Consider the following 17128-nt stretch of genomic DNA (forward strand, 5'->3'; position numbering starts at 1 on the left):
CACGGTGAAGAATATGAAATTTTGCCACATCATCCCCTAATTCACTCGACCTTCCCCCCAACAGACTGCTATTTCTTTAAACACAAATAAATTATTCCGAAATGAAGACACTGTAAAAGCAGCATTCAAAGAATTTTGCAATTCAAAGACTACTAATTTTCATATATTCGGAATAACGAAACTATTATAGTCAATCCTTGGGAAGACCGTACAAGATTTGTCGATATAAAAGTCTATAGATCCTGAAACGTTTCTTTTTAAACGTGCCACCTTTGTATCGCAAAACACTTAATTTCAATACTTTTAATACTATTTCATATTCTTTACAAGTATCTTAACAAACCATTATTGGATTATGGGAGTTATTGGTTGTTAAATAATTAATAATCCTTATTTTAAACTATAAACTTTTTATTAGACACAAGGGAGGTTCGCTTTTCTACTTGATGGTAAGAGCACTGTCTACGGACTGAGAATGCCCCTACGCAACGCCCTAATATTGTCTACGACCCCGCTTGGGACCGAAGGGCCTTTTGTCACGTATCATAAACATTTAGATCTTTACTAAACAGAGGTGGTAAGGCTAAACGGATTTCTCCGAACGTACACAAAAGTAATATATACTTCCTAGTAAGGCCTTAGATTAATTTTTGTTATATCTAACTGACTGATAAATCTAACAGATTCGTGGGGATTTTCAATAAGCAGCGATTCGGCACGTTAGACTAAATAAAACTCGATGAGAATATATGAAATTCGCGTGTATTCTTTCGTACCATTTCTTCGTCTGTCTCTTAAAACTCTATTTTCTGCAATCCACTAGTTTCTTCTGGGAGTTGCACTGTTTCGAAGATGGAAGAAAATAGAGTAGGTTAACATTTCTCTTTTGCCAAACAAGGAAAAGTGTCACTGAAACAGTAAGTAGACAGCCTATCGCAAAATGTTGTTGGTAAATGGTTTGCAAAACACGCAGACGGAAATTTCCATCTTCAAAAACTAAAATAAAATAAAACAGTAAAGGACGACGGTACATGTTTTATAAAATAAAGGAATTATTGCTCAGATGTACGAACTTTACTTGTTTACTCAAGAATCGCCTCGAATCTTCCGGACAACCCGATATTTCACGAGTTCTACGCCACAAAACGTAGCTAGCAATTATTTAAAAAAAAGATCTGCCGTATACAGATAAGAATTAATTCCATTATGGCGTTTCGTTGGCAAATCGCTTTCCTGGAAAATTCTCCACAGTCTTTTGTTCGATAACACAAAAAGCCTTCTATATATAGACTCGGACAAATGGAAACTCGGAGGAAAGTTCATCGTGTGACCCGCATATTCCGCGAACCTCGTGAGATATCCTGAAAATTAGGACCGGGGAGGTTCTCAGATCGCGCGAAATCGCAGTCAAGGTTCACGTTGAGAACGTCGCGGCTCGTGGATAATTTTCTATGCACAATGGCGAATCAGATAGCCCGTGCAGATATATAGTAATGGCTTGTCGCAGCGAGGAAGTGTCGAAACGTTTTCATTCACGTGTTATTAATACCGTAGAAATTTTTCGTTAAGCTGGTATTCCTACTTGAAGGCGTGATTTTCAGGCGATTTTTCGAATAAGATATTATTGGACAATTGTAAACCAAGAGACTTGAAATTTTTCATACATGTTTGGTCGTGTTTCAGGAAAATAGTGCAATTTTTAGGTAACCATTTTAATTATTGTTTAAGTTATCACTAGACTGCGGATTTTTATGCATTTGTGGAAAATTTCAAGACACGAAAATACACAGAATGCAGGTAATAAGCAAAAATATACGAATAATCCCAAAATATAGCACTCGTTATAATATTTAGTGAATAAAACAGTTGCCTATGTAACTTCTATTTTTTAAATTATATTCACGGAAATATGAATTTGCATAAAAATCCGCAGTCCAGTTATCACATATTTCCCGCTGTGTGCCGTTCTGAATGGCTGCCACGATTCAACGTGCCACGACAAAGATAATCTTAAACTACACGACTGTTGTTATCGTCTTTATTAGAATAATGTATTTTGACAGAATGACAACAGTGTGAAGTGAAAATATCGTTTTTATCGTAAAAGTTTGAACTTTTTCAAGTAATAAAAACAAAGAAACTATTGCAGATATTGACATACACTACCGGCCAAAAATTTGGAATCACCTGCTGTTAAGGCGTAAAACTAATTATAAGTAAAAACCATTGTGCATATTTCACCTTCTTTGAATGTATAGCGACGATTGCCCCTTTTGTAGTAGGATTAAGAATTTTACCTCGGCCGTGTTAATTTTCATTTACCTTGGCCGAGTCAGGGCAACTAATAAAATATTACCTGCTACGGTTAAGGCATGGGGAAAATCCGACACATGCCACTCGAAGGTACTTGCAGTACCTGAGGGTCACGGCGGCTTCCCCTACCAAATTAAAACCACCAATCAAACATCGTTATTCCCATTTCCCATGTCCGCATTTATTATTTAAGCACGAATTCCTTCAAAGGAAGACGAGATTCTAAAAAACTATCAGCTATTCAACACAGAAATTATCACCAGTCTAACGCGTTTTTTTAATTCAACAGTTGTAGAATAAATTTAAAGTTTAAGTGTTATGTATACTCGTGACATCATTCTTTCACCACCTTCCAGTATCCAATTTCAACAAATATTCAATCGTCATTAACGTTGACGTTTGAAGTGAGCATACACGAAAGACTCTCTTTCACACTACAAATTGTTAAATTGCTCACGCCTAGACACCTGCCAATTTACGTCAGTATTGAATCCGCTACTAATTCTTTATTGATTTGAAATTGACGTTGTGGATATCAATAGGACTTTACCTCGTATCAATTGATTTGAATGATAAAAAATTCGTTAAAGAATTATTATAAATGCTAACTTTTCTTTTAAGAATTTTGGTGCAACTTGCAATGCATAGTGATTTCAAACATTTGGCCGGTAGCGTAGTTCTAGTACGGACGATAAAGGGATATCTACTTTATACGTATGTGAAATTTCGGAGAGATTAGTTAATTGATTATTGAGAAATCATGGCAGTCAGTTTGCAAAACACTGTTTCGAGAAAAACGCGTTTAAATTTTTGCTACATTTATTGTTGGCGTTTCTAGAGGTGCATCACTTTCTTGAAATCACTGCAACTTTGTCATTTCGTCGATTTCAGGCGTAAAATGTTAGCAACACATTTTCAAAGTATTATAGTTTGAGAAAGTGCAATAAAGAGAAATCGATTTTTTGACTCCTCCAAATGAGAATACACCCTTAATCCTTTGCAGTTCTATGTCGAGTCGGACTCGACGTAAGAATTTTTACCTTCACATACCACATAATGATAAATTGTAAATTAGAAATGATAATAAACCATTTTTTATGCATTAATATTATTCTGAAACTTAGTGTTTTACAACTAATATTACGCTGAAATATTGAAATAAAGGGAACTACGTGGTATTGCCCGAGAGTGCCCAAATGAGTGCGGACTAGCTGGACTATTTGGGCCGCAAAGGGTTAATACACGCTAAATATTCGCGAAATTCGCCTATTTGTTCTCACACTAAGGTACGAAATTTTCTCTGCGGCAAAGAAAATATTTCACGTTGATCTGTGGGATTCCCACTGTCTTTCTATTCTACGTTTATCGTTGTTTCTATGTCGCGAATTTAGAGCGGCAGCGAAGAAAACGCGTCGAAGAGTGGAATTAATTCCACCGCGAAAAAAATCGCCACAGCCTCGCAATTATCGCCGCAGCTACGAATATTCGGAATATATAAGGGTCCCTTAACACGAAATTAAAAGCAGACCGACGATTTTTACGAGCATTCGAGGCCTTCACGAGCAGCCACCTCAATGCTACCCTCGAAGGTTCCTCGAGCGTTTCTGCTTGATTGCGACAACCTTGCCGCGTTCGAATTTAAATTCATAACTCGCGAAAATGGCGAACTCCTTTCCATGGGATCGAGAACATTGTTCGTATCGTACACATCGCGGTGGAAAAAGCAAATGAAAAAGGAGGAGTTGAAAAAAAGTGAATGGACTAGCATAATTGAATAATCCTTCGTGAATGTAAAATTAATGAGGTAACATGATACTTATGCACGTGGGCGGACAAAAATGACCGGTGAGTAATAATCTAGAAAGTGTTACTATGAAATCATACATATAAACGAGGTGATTAATTTGTTAATCGTGGAGTTTCGAAAATTCACAGAGACAGTTGGGTAGGGGCAAAATGATGGCACACGTTTCTTTAAAAAACATTTATAAAATTTATTGCATGGTTCGTAGTTACTACGGTAGAAGGGGGACGTGTTTTGGTAATGCGCTCATCATGGTGTCTTTTGCGATGCTGCAGGGTGGTTAGGTGGGGACGTGGGGGCGGTGACAGATCTTGGGGGAAAATTCATCTAGTAGTGGCCATGGCCATAGCCCAGTCCCTTAACGAGAACGGGGACTTGTTCCTTAACCAAGACAGGCTGTGGAACTGGAACTGCAACTGGCTTGGAAACCAGAACTGGGACTGGAACTGGATGAGAGACTGGTACCTGCGAATAATAAAGAAATTGATCAGTAAACGAGTGAAAGAATTTTCCAAAAGAGTCTGTTACATAGGCTAGCAATTTTCTGAAGGATTCTTTCTAATTATTTTGTCAAACTTTTTCAAATGACACTTATTGCGGCATATCTGGAGCTCTTAAGGCTCAAGAATCGCAAATTAACCAGTAAACGAGTAAAAGAATTTTCCAGAAGAATGTGTTAAATAGGCTAGCAATTTTCCTTGTGGAGGATTCTTTCTAATTATTTTTTCAAACTTTTTCAAATGACACTTATTGCAGCATATCTCGAGCCCTTAAGGCTCAAGAATAATAAATTGGTCAGTAAACGAGTAAAACAATTTTCCAAAAAAATCTGTTAAATATACCAGCAATTTTGTAAAAGACTCTTTCTAAATATTTTTTCAAAATTTTTCAAAAGACACTCATCGAAGCATCTCTCGAGCCCGAAGGCTCAAGACTGATCAGAATGACGTCATAAAGAGGTAATCGATCAATTGAACTCACATGGACGGGGTATGGTGCAGGCACAGGCACGGGCACCTTAACTGGAACCGTGACTGGGACCGGCTTTTCAACTGGAACCGTGATGGTCTGAGTCTGGATTACTGGATAGGGTTTGGGCACTGGAACCGCAACGGGGACAGGATGTGGAACAGCGACTGGTACCTGAAGAAAATCATCAAGCATAGTATTAAACAAAAATGTCACATCCAAAATACCTAACAATATTAAAGAAATATTTGAAACAGAAGAAAATTATCTCTATTGTGAAATATAGAATAACAGCCAACAATGGTCGCCAATAACCAAGATGTCGATGTGACCTTAAATGACAATTAAAGGAAAAAAAAGAATGCCGTAGACTAAAATCGTATAGAATCTCTAGAAGCTCGGTATGATAAAGGTGTGTAAAAATTTTGTAACAGCTGAAATCACGAACAAGGAAACCTAGTGCACTGTGTTTTTACCTTAACAGGAACTGGTCGGTCGACAGCGACTGGGTATGGTTTCGGGACTGGAACTGGAACAGCGACGGGCCTTTCCTGAATGGCGACCGCGAGTTTGCCATGTCCCAATTCAGAGCCGAGCAGGCCACCATCCCAACCACCGTCCCATCCACCAAGGCCCAAGTTGAGCAATCCACGCTTCTGGACCGTCTTTTCTTCAGCGGCGAACGCCGCGGAGATCACCATTAAACATACCTTAAGTGTGAAAATTCAAAAATGAAAATTAACGATCATATCGGATGATCGTAGAAATTATCACTACGAAAGGCTATCGCGACTGTTTCGATACAACTTGAAGTTTCCACCAAAGTGTTCACCAAAAGAAAAGCCAAAATAAAAACAAAAAGGGAGAAACAATCACTACTTGATGCCCTATCGATCACAGGAAGAGACACGAATTCTCTTTGGAAACGTACCAGGACCCTCATGTTGACCCGACCGATCGGCTAATACTTTTGGCTAGTGTGTCTTGACTGGTAAATTAAATTTGTTCTGTCGCATTGGAGGAAAACCACCCTTTATATAGGGAATTCACTTTCATTTCGCGCGTGCACCCCGCCAATGGAAAGCCAATGGCTGTTCGGTGCGCTATCGCCACACCTACCGTATATATACTATTTACCCACGATACGGCCACATGCCGTTACACATTATAATACATAATGTGCAACGAGAAGTTGTATAACACGGTAAACGTGCGCCGGTCGGGGCTAGTAAATAGAGCGGAGGCACTTTATGCAGATAATACATATATGCGCGCAATACATTTCGACCGAGCTCCGCGTCACTAACGAGGAGCACTCGGTGTCTGCGGCATTTAGATCGGAGGGAACCGCGCGATCGTGAGACTTCTCTGAGCTACTTGCACCCTTTGACGCTTGTTCCGAAATCGTGACGATCATTTTCGCATCAGAATTCATTTGTGACTAATATTCGTGGCACGTGGTGAAGTATCTCCTTCTTCTTTTTCTCGTCCATCGTATCGGGTAAGAATGAATTTTGCTAAAAGAGCAGTTTCGAACAAGAAAGTGAAATCTATCAGGACCACTGACGTGTTCTCGTTTCGTAGTTCCATTTTTCGGACACGACTCTGTCGGTAAAGAAAAAAAGAAAGGAAAGTACAATATCTACTTGACGAAATAGCGAAACGAGAAAATGTTTGAAAATAAAGATTACGATCCATCGCGAGAACGCAGTAGCTTGCCAGTTAATCGACCGGCCGTAATTAACGACGTAATTAATTGCACAAAGTCGGGGAGGTGCGTGCAGGAAATCACCGCGGAATTATGCAATACTGGCGCACAGAGTACAGTAACAAGTGGCAAGTTTAATGGAACGGGAAAGCCGGGAAATTTTATATTCATAAATCTTTCTCGAGTCGATAGGCGCGGAGAAACTTTTCCTGATTTCGTTTTCCAATCTTTAGTGAATTTTCTAGCCTCCCTACGAGATTTTGCATATTTATGTCGACTGTAAATTTTAGTTTCCAGTCTCGATAAGAGTGTGTAATTTGCAACCATGTACCCGGAAAAACTGATTCGACCTGAAGTAGTAATATTGTGAAATCGTTTTGCAGAAATAAACAGCTAGATAATGTGATTCTTTGCCTTGATTCGAGCTTAACCCCTTGACTTGTGATTTCTTTTCTCTGACTTATGCATTTATGCGTCAGCTGTTTACTGTTTTTAATACTTGTCTTGGGTAAGAGAAGTTAACGTATCATAGATCAATTACGTTTGCTAATCTTATAAATTCAAACGAAAGTTAGAATTAAAATTAATTTTTGTTATTAATGTAACTGTGTTTGTCGTATTTCGACTCGTTGTCATAAAGCAAGGGATTAATAATTGTACGTAACATATTCTACAATAATATTTACTTCAAATTTCCCGTAACAATTATCGATCATACACTTCTTACACCGTCTTAGTCAATTTTTGTTTTTCATCGAAATATGTCCAGTAACAATTCTAGTTAAGGTATAGACACGGTTCATCAAGTAGTTCTAACTAATCTTAAATAGGTGTATCGAACAATTTACGTCTGTGGAAGGTAAGTACCGCCTATCTGTAATCATTTATCTGTTCCTCCATACATCAACTGTTATCAGGGTACACAATTTGTATCAGTTCACGTAACAGACAGTTTAATTTAACCCGATCTGTACCAATGACCACTGTCGAAACACGAGAATTTCATCGTCGACACGTATCACAGTGCAATTGACTCGCCTCTCTCGTCATTGTTTCACGGTTGGCGTTTTCACACCTCGCGGGTGTGTATTTCAAAACTGCCGGAGGAAGAAAAAAAAAGAAAATAAAAGTTCGTCATTAGTGACCCGAAGCTTAGAAAGCGTGACGTAATACGGAGTTTCGAACACCTGCCTGGTTGATTAAGAACGAATCGGGTGGCTCGGCTTATTATCACTCGCGATCTCCCCGATTTGCACCGCAGATCGCCGTTTCACAAGCGATTTTCTTTGACGTGAATGAAACGCAAATCGGAATCGATTACCGCCCCGTACTTGTCAATCCGCGCCGTTCCTTTCTGCATGTACAAATAATCGTGTCCATTATACCGCGGTTTTTCCTCCTTTCTTGAGGACATTTCTTGTGTAACGCGATACCGTCTCTAAGCGAAGCCATTGACTATTCATTTGCGGTTTGAAATTCTAGCCTTTCGTTCTCACAATTTACAAACTTACATTACAATATTTTCAGAATATTTCGTAATTTTTAATCGCACGTGCAATTTACAAATAAGGTATTTATCTCCATTTTGTATTTCAATATTTTCGTAATTTTCCCGGTTTTCGTAACATTCGTTCGCAATTCTCGGTTGCGCAACTGCGATCGTTTCGCTACCATTTTCAACTACTTCACGTGTACGTACGCACGTCGATAGTCTGATTTGTTTAACGAGAATTTTACAGTAGCCGATTTTATCGACCGATCGAGTCTTCAGAATCGTATCCGCATTACGCGATAAGGACGTGTTCCTTATTACAAAATTCTCCGCATAGCTGTTTCTCCTGGTATGACTCACGCCCGAGAATTCCTTCCCTCGCCAACTCCCCGAGCTTGCCTACGATATTACACGTTACATTCAAAATCGATACCTATTACATATCCTGAAACTGTATTATCTATCTGTAGAGATCAATGGTACAACAATTTGCGTGGAGGTTTTATCTTTTCCGCGTTAGTTCATTGTACCAATGTGTGTGCAACATTTCGACAGTGTACAAGCAAACCGGTGGTTCACCAATCGATCTGTGAAAACGAGTTTGCGATTTCAATATCGTACACGTTTCGTTGACGTCAGACGTATCAACTTTTCGCGAGAGCCGTGCCTCCAACTTCTATGTGATTTCATTTAGAAAAGATCGTATCGTTGGTCCAACGGAGTGGAACGAGGTCCCCTATCTGTCAAATGCAGCGTGTAGCTTTAAAGTTACGGCCGCAAGTCCCTACTTAGAAGCTGCAAGTCCTTTATTTTTTTGCATGTATATTTTATTTTAGGTTTGAACAAGTCATTTTCACTATTAACACGTTCGTTACCACGGTTTTATCGAAGCATCGCACACTATTTTCTATTCGTAGCATTTTTGTTTACATTCTTAGTATCTATATTTTTATCAGTTTTACATAATATTTGTGCACCTCTGGGGTTAGAGAAAATCGATTATTTTTTGATTAAATTGATGTTTATACTTTTAGAAACATAATTCAGATAGTTTTAACCAGAAATTTCGTCAATTAGTACATCTATATTAGTCTATAACTTCTACAATTTTCATCCGATTCAATCGAAACTTTCGCAGAATATTCTCTGTTTAATAATTTCAAGAAGTACGTCGAATTTTTTGGCAACATATCGTTTAACGCAATTCACATTTTTATAGTAAAATTTTAGGGAAAAATACGATTCTTTCTTCATATGTTCACAATTTCTACAAAACTCAATAGTTTTTTTTAAATCCTACATACGTCTTTAGTAATTGTCACGTAGATGATTTTGTTCCAAGTGAAACCGTGCGGCAGAAGAAAACAATACGGCTATGCGGCTGTAGTGTCGCCATTTTGTAAAGAAATGAAATGGAAAAAATACTTTTACATTGTTCAAGGGTGATATAATAAGGCCTTTCTAAAAAATTCTTCGATCCAGTCAATTATTTTCTTTCAAAAAAATGCCAAAGTTAGGTACCATTTTCAAGACTCAGGGCTGTTCTAACCCTTTAAATGTGCAAACTGTGCATTTTGTATGACGTGTTACCTATAGATAATGCCTGTATTATCATCCTCCATTAATCAATTAATTCTTCACCTTTATCATTCTTCCCGAAAATCGTTTTCTCAAACGTAACTCGATTTTCATTACTCGATATGCACGACACCCAGTTCCCATGTCTAACTGGCACGAAAGTGTTCGTACTTTTACTGTCACCCGTAATCCCTGCTAATTCGTATTCCACGAAATACACACGGTTGTTTAATTACACAGAGCAGCCCAGTCTCCGGTTTCCTTCGTGTCGTTCCGTGCATACCGCAATTCCCTGTAAATCGTTCAACCTGTTTTGTAATTGGTATAACATTAACGATCTTGGTGATTATACCGGTGTCAAGAAAACAATTTTTTCCTTCCTTCGTTCGCGTGTTGCACCTTTCGTATGATACCGTTCAAGGATCCCAGAGCCGGGATATTAAACGAGCTACGGATCGATTTGCGCCTTCGATCTCTGTTGGATCGGTATTACTAATCGCAGCCGAGTCATTTCACCCTTCGAACTATAGTCTTAGTTTGCGTAAAACAATCGTTTACCGTACGAGAGAGAGACATAATAGAACGGGAAAAATGAACGTTGTCAGGATAAGATATGGGCAAAGGCGACAGGCAGGCGAGAGAATAAAAGGATGAATTCCTGTTGATCCTTTTGCAGCTCTCACTTTCTGCCGCTGGTATGCTCGGTGAAAACGGTAACTGTGCCGCTGTTGCTATCAAGATCCGCCTTACGTAAGACGGAGTAACATGTGAGGTAAGCTGGATCAGGGCTTCTCGCTCGTTTATCGTGCTCGAATGTCTCCAGGATGCTAAATAATAATTCTCGTTACTCTCTTACATCTTCCGTCGAAGAATTTCTCCAAATGCTCTCTTACGAAGCCGCTGGCAGCGTTAGGATCTCTTTCTTCTGTCAAAGGATTCTCCAAGAGTATCGTTACTCTGTTGTGTCAGACGTGAACTTAGAAATTCGAAGGAACTGGTTCCAACCTGCTAGAACCAGCGAAAGTGAAAAATATCCATCAAGCCTATGACTAACACCTCGGTAATTGTTTCGTCAATTCGATGTCTTTTTTTCTCCACAGTGGAACCACCCGCTTGTATTATACGTCTAGGCTTCCTTTCACGGAACCGGTACAACTGGACACCGGTGATTTTATCTTGTCTTTGCTAAATTTTTGGACAGAAGTGCCTACAAAAGATCGAAGCAACGGAGCGCGGTCGGTGATTTTTTCATCGATAAATGAAATACTGTGCGAGTGAAACGGCAGACATGCGACAGATAACGCGTTGACCTAATCGTGTACCGGCACGGTACGGTACGTGATACGCGATACGTGAGAAATCCTAACGCTGCCGCTTTGTACACACCCATTTGAATAGAGGCAGTCGAAACACATTCGGACCACGTATTTATAGGTTAGGGCGCGAAACGGATCCTTAACGTTAGTCATACACACGCGGGGTTACGTCACAGATTTAACGATCCTGGGAGCAATTAGAATTTGCTATAAAGCAGATACCATAGGTCGTTATTCATGGAACGATGATTTTATTGACTTTTAACCGACGCAATTCGTTGAGCAAGATGCAGAAAACGATAACACATTCCTCAGGTTTGAAAAAGAAAATCGTTGGAAATTTTCGGAAAGTGTAGGCCTCTGTACTAGGTATCAGTCCTATAAACGCGTCATTTGAGTAATTTGCATTCGGAGACCCACGTTACGCATACTGATCTACGCGAAACGTCAGAAATAATATAGCACGAGCGTTCGAGGCCTGCCCGCCGATCGATCAAGCCGATCGGCACGCGACTTTTATCAGACGTCGATAGCCTCAGTTGTAAGTTAAGTAAGTACCAACGTTAGAACCTGTTGACGGCTTCATTGGCTAGACACTGATCGAGGGAGGGTCACCAGCGTTGGCACGGAACAATAGCAAGGCTAACTGCGATCGCGGCAGCCGCTAATTCAAATCGACCATGACAGAGACCTTCTTGCGGTAGGTCACAGACCATGAAGATTAGTTATACAAGCCACGAAGAGGCGCCGCGGGCGTTTCGAGCCGCTGGTAATTCCCGTATTGCTAGATTACACGATCTCAACTCGCCGCCGGACACGAGCCAGCCGATGGAAAAAGACGATAAACGCTATGGACTGAATATCTATCCCTCATCAAGATCAATGTTAATTCGATTAAATCGGTGTTTCCTTTTTCCTCAAGCGTAGCCTGCCTATCGTCTTTCGAGTGCGTACAATTTTACGAATAATTAAGCAATCCTTGAATCTCTAAATTGGTAATTTGTGAAACTAGACTGTTCATTATACGTTGTACGTAATGCTGCTCCAATAACTAGTATTTTCAAGTCCTTTGTTATCGGTAATATACAGGGTGTCCCAGTTTTTTTTCTGATAAAACTTTGTCAGTATACTCTATGGGCGTAAGTAAGAGAAAAATGTTATATAGACATAAGTCGTTTGAGGCTTCCTTAAAAAGTTACAACTAAAATAGGAAATACGAAGGGAATGGTAACGAGCTTGCGGCTACTATGATCCAAGAGAAAAATGGCACCGGAGGAAATTACATTCAACACTTTTATCAACATTTTTATCGTACTAACCGCACATCTCCATTATCGTTCCCTTCGTATTTCGTATTATTGTTATAACTTTTTGATAAAGCTTCAAACGACCTATGTTTATATCACTTTTTTCTCTAATTTATACCCATAGAACACGCTGACAAAGTTTGATCGGGAAAAATTTGGGACACCCGGTATATTGCAGGGCTCGGTGATTTTCGTGATCGAGACCGGGCAGGTGTTTAATTTAAAATAAGAAGTATTTAATAGAAAATAGTCTAGGCTATTGTCTCTTAAAATCACTGTTTTCCACGTTGAATTTTCCACCCAAATGTATTCTCCGTTCACACGATATTCTTGAAGTATACTCGGTTTCAAACACTCTTCCTTCGCACCTCTATCGCTCTAGCTCAAGAATTCTCTGTTCACGCAACTCTTGCTTCAGATTAACTACGCACAGAAATTCCATCACCCTTTCAGCATGCTAGATTGGGAAAGTAAAAAGTGTATTCTATTTTAGGCGATCGATATGGATTCCAGATGAAGTTCAGAACACATTACTCAGACACAGGAGTACGAGTAAATCATGTATCGAACGTTGCGCAAACACTACCAGCACACAGGCTCTGTGAAGAAAATGATAGATGTACCGCGAGTAATCATCACGCAATCAGTATGATTAACTCTCTGAGCAGCTGTGATTGCAAAAGAAGCAGCGTGCACGATTTCCTGATCTCTATTATCTCCGAGCCGTACGATTTTTACGATTTGGTAGACGACGTCCGACCGATTAACCCATATCCGAGCATACACGGCGATCTTTCCGTTCTCAGCATTTTATTAGCTCCTCTACACAACTCTCTAGGAGTAACGACCTCGTAAAACTCACGCTTACGTACGTTCCAGCGTTAAACGAGGGTCGTTAAGATTACTCTTTTTATTATCCTATCTTTGAACGAGCTTCGAAAGCAAAAAGATTCCATGCCTGATCGAAAGTTTTACATTTCTCAACAGCCACCCAGTAGATTCCTGCGTTCAGTTCAGATAGCGGATACTGAAAAACGAGCCTCGCCAGTAGGTAAATAGTAGAGTTCACGAGATAAGGTGGCTCCTTTTCATTTGTGAGCTTCCCGTCCAATGGAACCTAATTACTACTAGTATGCAAAGCGACACGGGATATGCAAGTAGATCAGTCACGGTTGTACGGTTATCCCGCCGTGTCGAGATTAAAATCATTAAACGGCCTAATGATCTGCCCCGTTCCAGTCCCAGATCGAACCTCGATTAAATCGGAAAGGTGAAGATTTATCTGCAAGCACGAAGTACGAAATTCAATTATCACGTGATTAGCGCGGTAATTACATCATCGTGCAAACGTTTCCTCGATTGTTTCATTTCCGGGCTGTTTATTCGTTTCTCGAAACTGAGTTTCAATCTTTCGATCAATTTCAAACCTTCTCCACGATTGTTTGATATCTCGACTTTTCGTCCATTTCTCGAAACTGAGTTTCAATTTTCTATACACTTGTGCGTTACTTTATACATGTATGCATACCGGGTGTCCCAATTTTTTTCCGATCAAACTTTGTCAGTATGTTCTATGGGTGAACGTAAGAAGAAAATGTTATATAAACGTAGGTCGTTTGAAGCTTCGCTAGAAAGTTATGGCAATAATACGAAATACCGGTTATGATACAAAACAGGAATAAATCAGCGATATGTACATCTAGTCCGTTCATGGGAGTTGTGTTTACACGATCTGTGGTCGTTGAAGGTGTTGAAAGTAACTTGTGCCATTAGTAACCGCAAGTTCGTCACCATTCCTTTCGTATTTCATATTTTTGTAATAACTTGTTAAGGAAGCTTCAAACGACCTATGTTCACATAACATTTTTCTCTTACGTACACCCATAAAACACGCTGACGAAGTTTGATCGGAAAAAAATTCGGACACCCGGTATATACGTTTGAACAGGACACGGAAGTCTGCGAATACAGGGACACGTGTGACACGTTTCGAACTCGCGTAGGTATATCTATAATATAACAGTCAAGCTAATAATTTCTTTTTCATCGTGTTCCTCGGCTGAAGTTTCGTAAGACTGCGAGAAAATCTGCACATGAACATCGACATATCTCGCTCGATACTCAAATAAGGTGTCGCTTGTGCAACCGCAGCCAGCCGTTTCTAACGATGTTTTCATTCGACTCCCTTGGACAAACATGGATACGTCCGTGGATTCGCTGATGGTAGGTGGTGATAGGGTTCGAAACTGGCGCGCGTAACGTATGACTGTATAATTAACGTATTCATCATCGACTAAACGAGTTGCATTGAGATAAATTAAAAAAAAATTCTCAATTAGAGAGAATTATTTAAGCTTCGATTGATAATAGTGTACGATTGATTTACAGTTTGGCTCGGTAATGTGTAATTTATGTTAGAAAAAGTACATTAACATGTTGCAAAGCGTTCAACACAGATTCCTCCGTTTAGCAGCCTATCGCGTGAGTTGCTATTTGTATCCCTAAACTGATCAGATTTTCTGAATGCAAATTCAGGATACCTTTATCGAAAAAAAAGAAGGATATATTTGTTAACTGTAACGAAATAAAATTACACTGTAATTGATTTAGAACAAATAAACAAATCAGAATCTCTATATTTTTATTACTTAAAATTACACATATTTATTTGAAGAAGAAATCGCCTTCAATAATTCTTCTTTATTTAAAATTTCTTCGTAAAACTGATCACATGTTATATTAACATTGCACTTTACAATTAATACGTTTTTCACAATATCTAACCCTAACTGACATTTTGTGATGTTTGGTGCTTTACTCGTTTATAAGGTTTTCAACATTGTCATTATCTGTCCAGAAATGTTATCTTCATTCGAAACATATCATCTACCTTAAACTGGGGGAACATTGGCATGTTTTTGTAACATTCTGTTGTATAATATAAAAATTAACATTTGCTCTAAGTATCTTATTATAACGTTGCATCTTTCGTGATTGCACTACAATTTTTGTCCTTTCCCTTTTGTAATACATGTTAATTAACTGCCACTGTCACCCTGTAACCGGGGTAAAATTGGCACATCATATAAATATCATTAACCCCTTGGCCTACCCGCTATCTTCCGATTGCTCGGGCCATAGTAAGCAAGAAGGTCGGTCATCAAGAGGACCCCCCTGATAATATGGCCTTTCTTAGCCTTGAGGCAAAACTATCCCTAGGAGGGGGAAACGCAGCAGAAGACTGCACATGGCCCACTCAAGCCTTCGCTTTTTGGACTTTTCTAACAGAAGATAGAGAAGCTGCAAGAAGAAAAATTCGTTGACTTTAAATAATAGTTTGAAACAGAAGGACAAAAGCGGAGAGAAATAAAGATAGAAGTAGAGAAGGAAAACTGACAGAAAGCAGAACTAACGAAGGCAAGATCTTTGAAAGAAAAGAATACAAAAGAACAGGAAACTGAAAAGACTTGCGCAAAATGTATGCGTCTTATGACATGTATATTTCGGCGCAACGAAAGGAATTGTGAAATAATAAACAACGTTTGGGCACAACTAATAATTTTGAACCACGAGTCTGACTCGTTTTGTTTTCGTTTGTCCTGAATAACGTACCACGAGCCAGGCTCGTCTTGTTTACGTTTGGTCCGAACGAAGTATCACGAGACAGGCTCGTGCTTATTGTTTATGGCCCAAATTCCTTACCAGGAATCTCACTTGTGGTTATAGGCCAAGGGGTTAACAACTAAAGTTTCACTAATCTGAAGTTACATCGACACTTCGTATTTCTTTCTTTTTACGTTCAATGCACTCTCTTTCATATTTTTTTCTCTATTCGGACGATTAGAGTAATTAAAGACACAAAATGATTAGTTACTTTGATCTAAACTTTTACTTACTTACTTACATCTTAACTAAAATCTAATGTTCGTGTGTATAGCTGCCAATGTTCCTCCAGTTTACGGTATTTAGAGATTTCGTACCCTTTTCTTCATTCAAACTCACCGTACACTATATGACTAGTACAGTTGTACTAACCGTCTTTGCACAATATCATATCAGTTCCTTAATTTTCTTCCAACTTGTAGGCTCTTTGGGACGGTTTATGGCTTGTCCTGAGCCTCTTGGCGAGTGACAAACACCAGACCCGGGTACAAATCGGTTCGGCCCAGCGATATCTTTGCCATTCGACGGGAGTCGGTTCTTAGCTTCGGTAATAGACGGACGCCGAAGAGTCCGAAATAAACTACTTTGCACGACATCCTGATTTGAGTAAAGTTCATTAGACCACTTCCTACAAACTCGTTGCACAATGTTCGAAGTTCCATCATCCACGTTTACGAACCGGAAACGCTCATTTCTCGCCGTGTACCAAAGGGTTGCTCTACCCGTCTATTTAAATAAATAAATAAGAAAATAGTAGAACAGACCTCGTAGTTCAAATCATTGAGAGCGTGGCACGCGAAGGGAACGCCCGTAACGTTGTGCATGCATCAAGGCGCAACATTAATATTCATGTTCCTGACCTCCGATAAAGGAAAAGTAGGTCGGCCGTTATCACGCCTTATAGTAACCTACATTATTCTTTAATCCGATCAATGAAGTTCGAGTTACAATTACGAAAGAAATTTCTCGGGCAATTCG

General features: G+C 39.3%; 1 protein-coding gene across 1 annotated transcript; it reads right to left on the reverse strand.

The window, feature by feature from the left end:
* Window positions 1-4345: 4345 nt before the first annotated feature.
* Window positions 4346-6029, reverse strand: LOC108580224 (cyclin-dependent kinase inhibitor 1C-like). Its single transcript, XM_017943934.1, has 4 exons — window positions 6018-6029; window positions 5563-5796; window positions 5099-5260; window positions 4346-4582 (listed from the first exon to the last, which is right to left on the reverse strand). Exons 1-4 carry the CDS (start codon window positions 6027-6029, stop codon window positions 4445-4447), a joined length of 546 nt encoding a protein of 181 aa, XP_017799423.1. The 3' UTR covers window positions 4346-4444.
* Window positions 6030-17128: the final 11099 nt, after the last annotated feature.

This window comes from Habropoda laboriosa, unplaced genomic scaffold (genome assembly GCF_001263275.1).
Source record: "Habropoda laboriosa isolate 0110345459 unplaced genomic scaffold, ASM126327v1 scaffold9, whole genome shotgun sequence".
Classification (NCBI taxonomy): Eukaryota; Metazoa; Arthropoda; class Insecta; order Hymenoptera; family Apidae; genus Habropoda; species Habropoda laboriosa.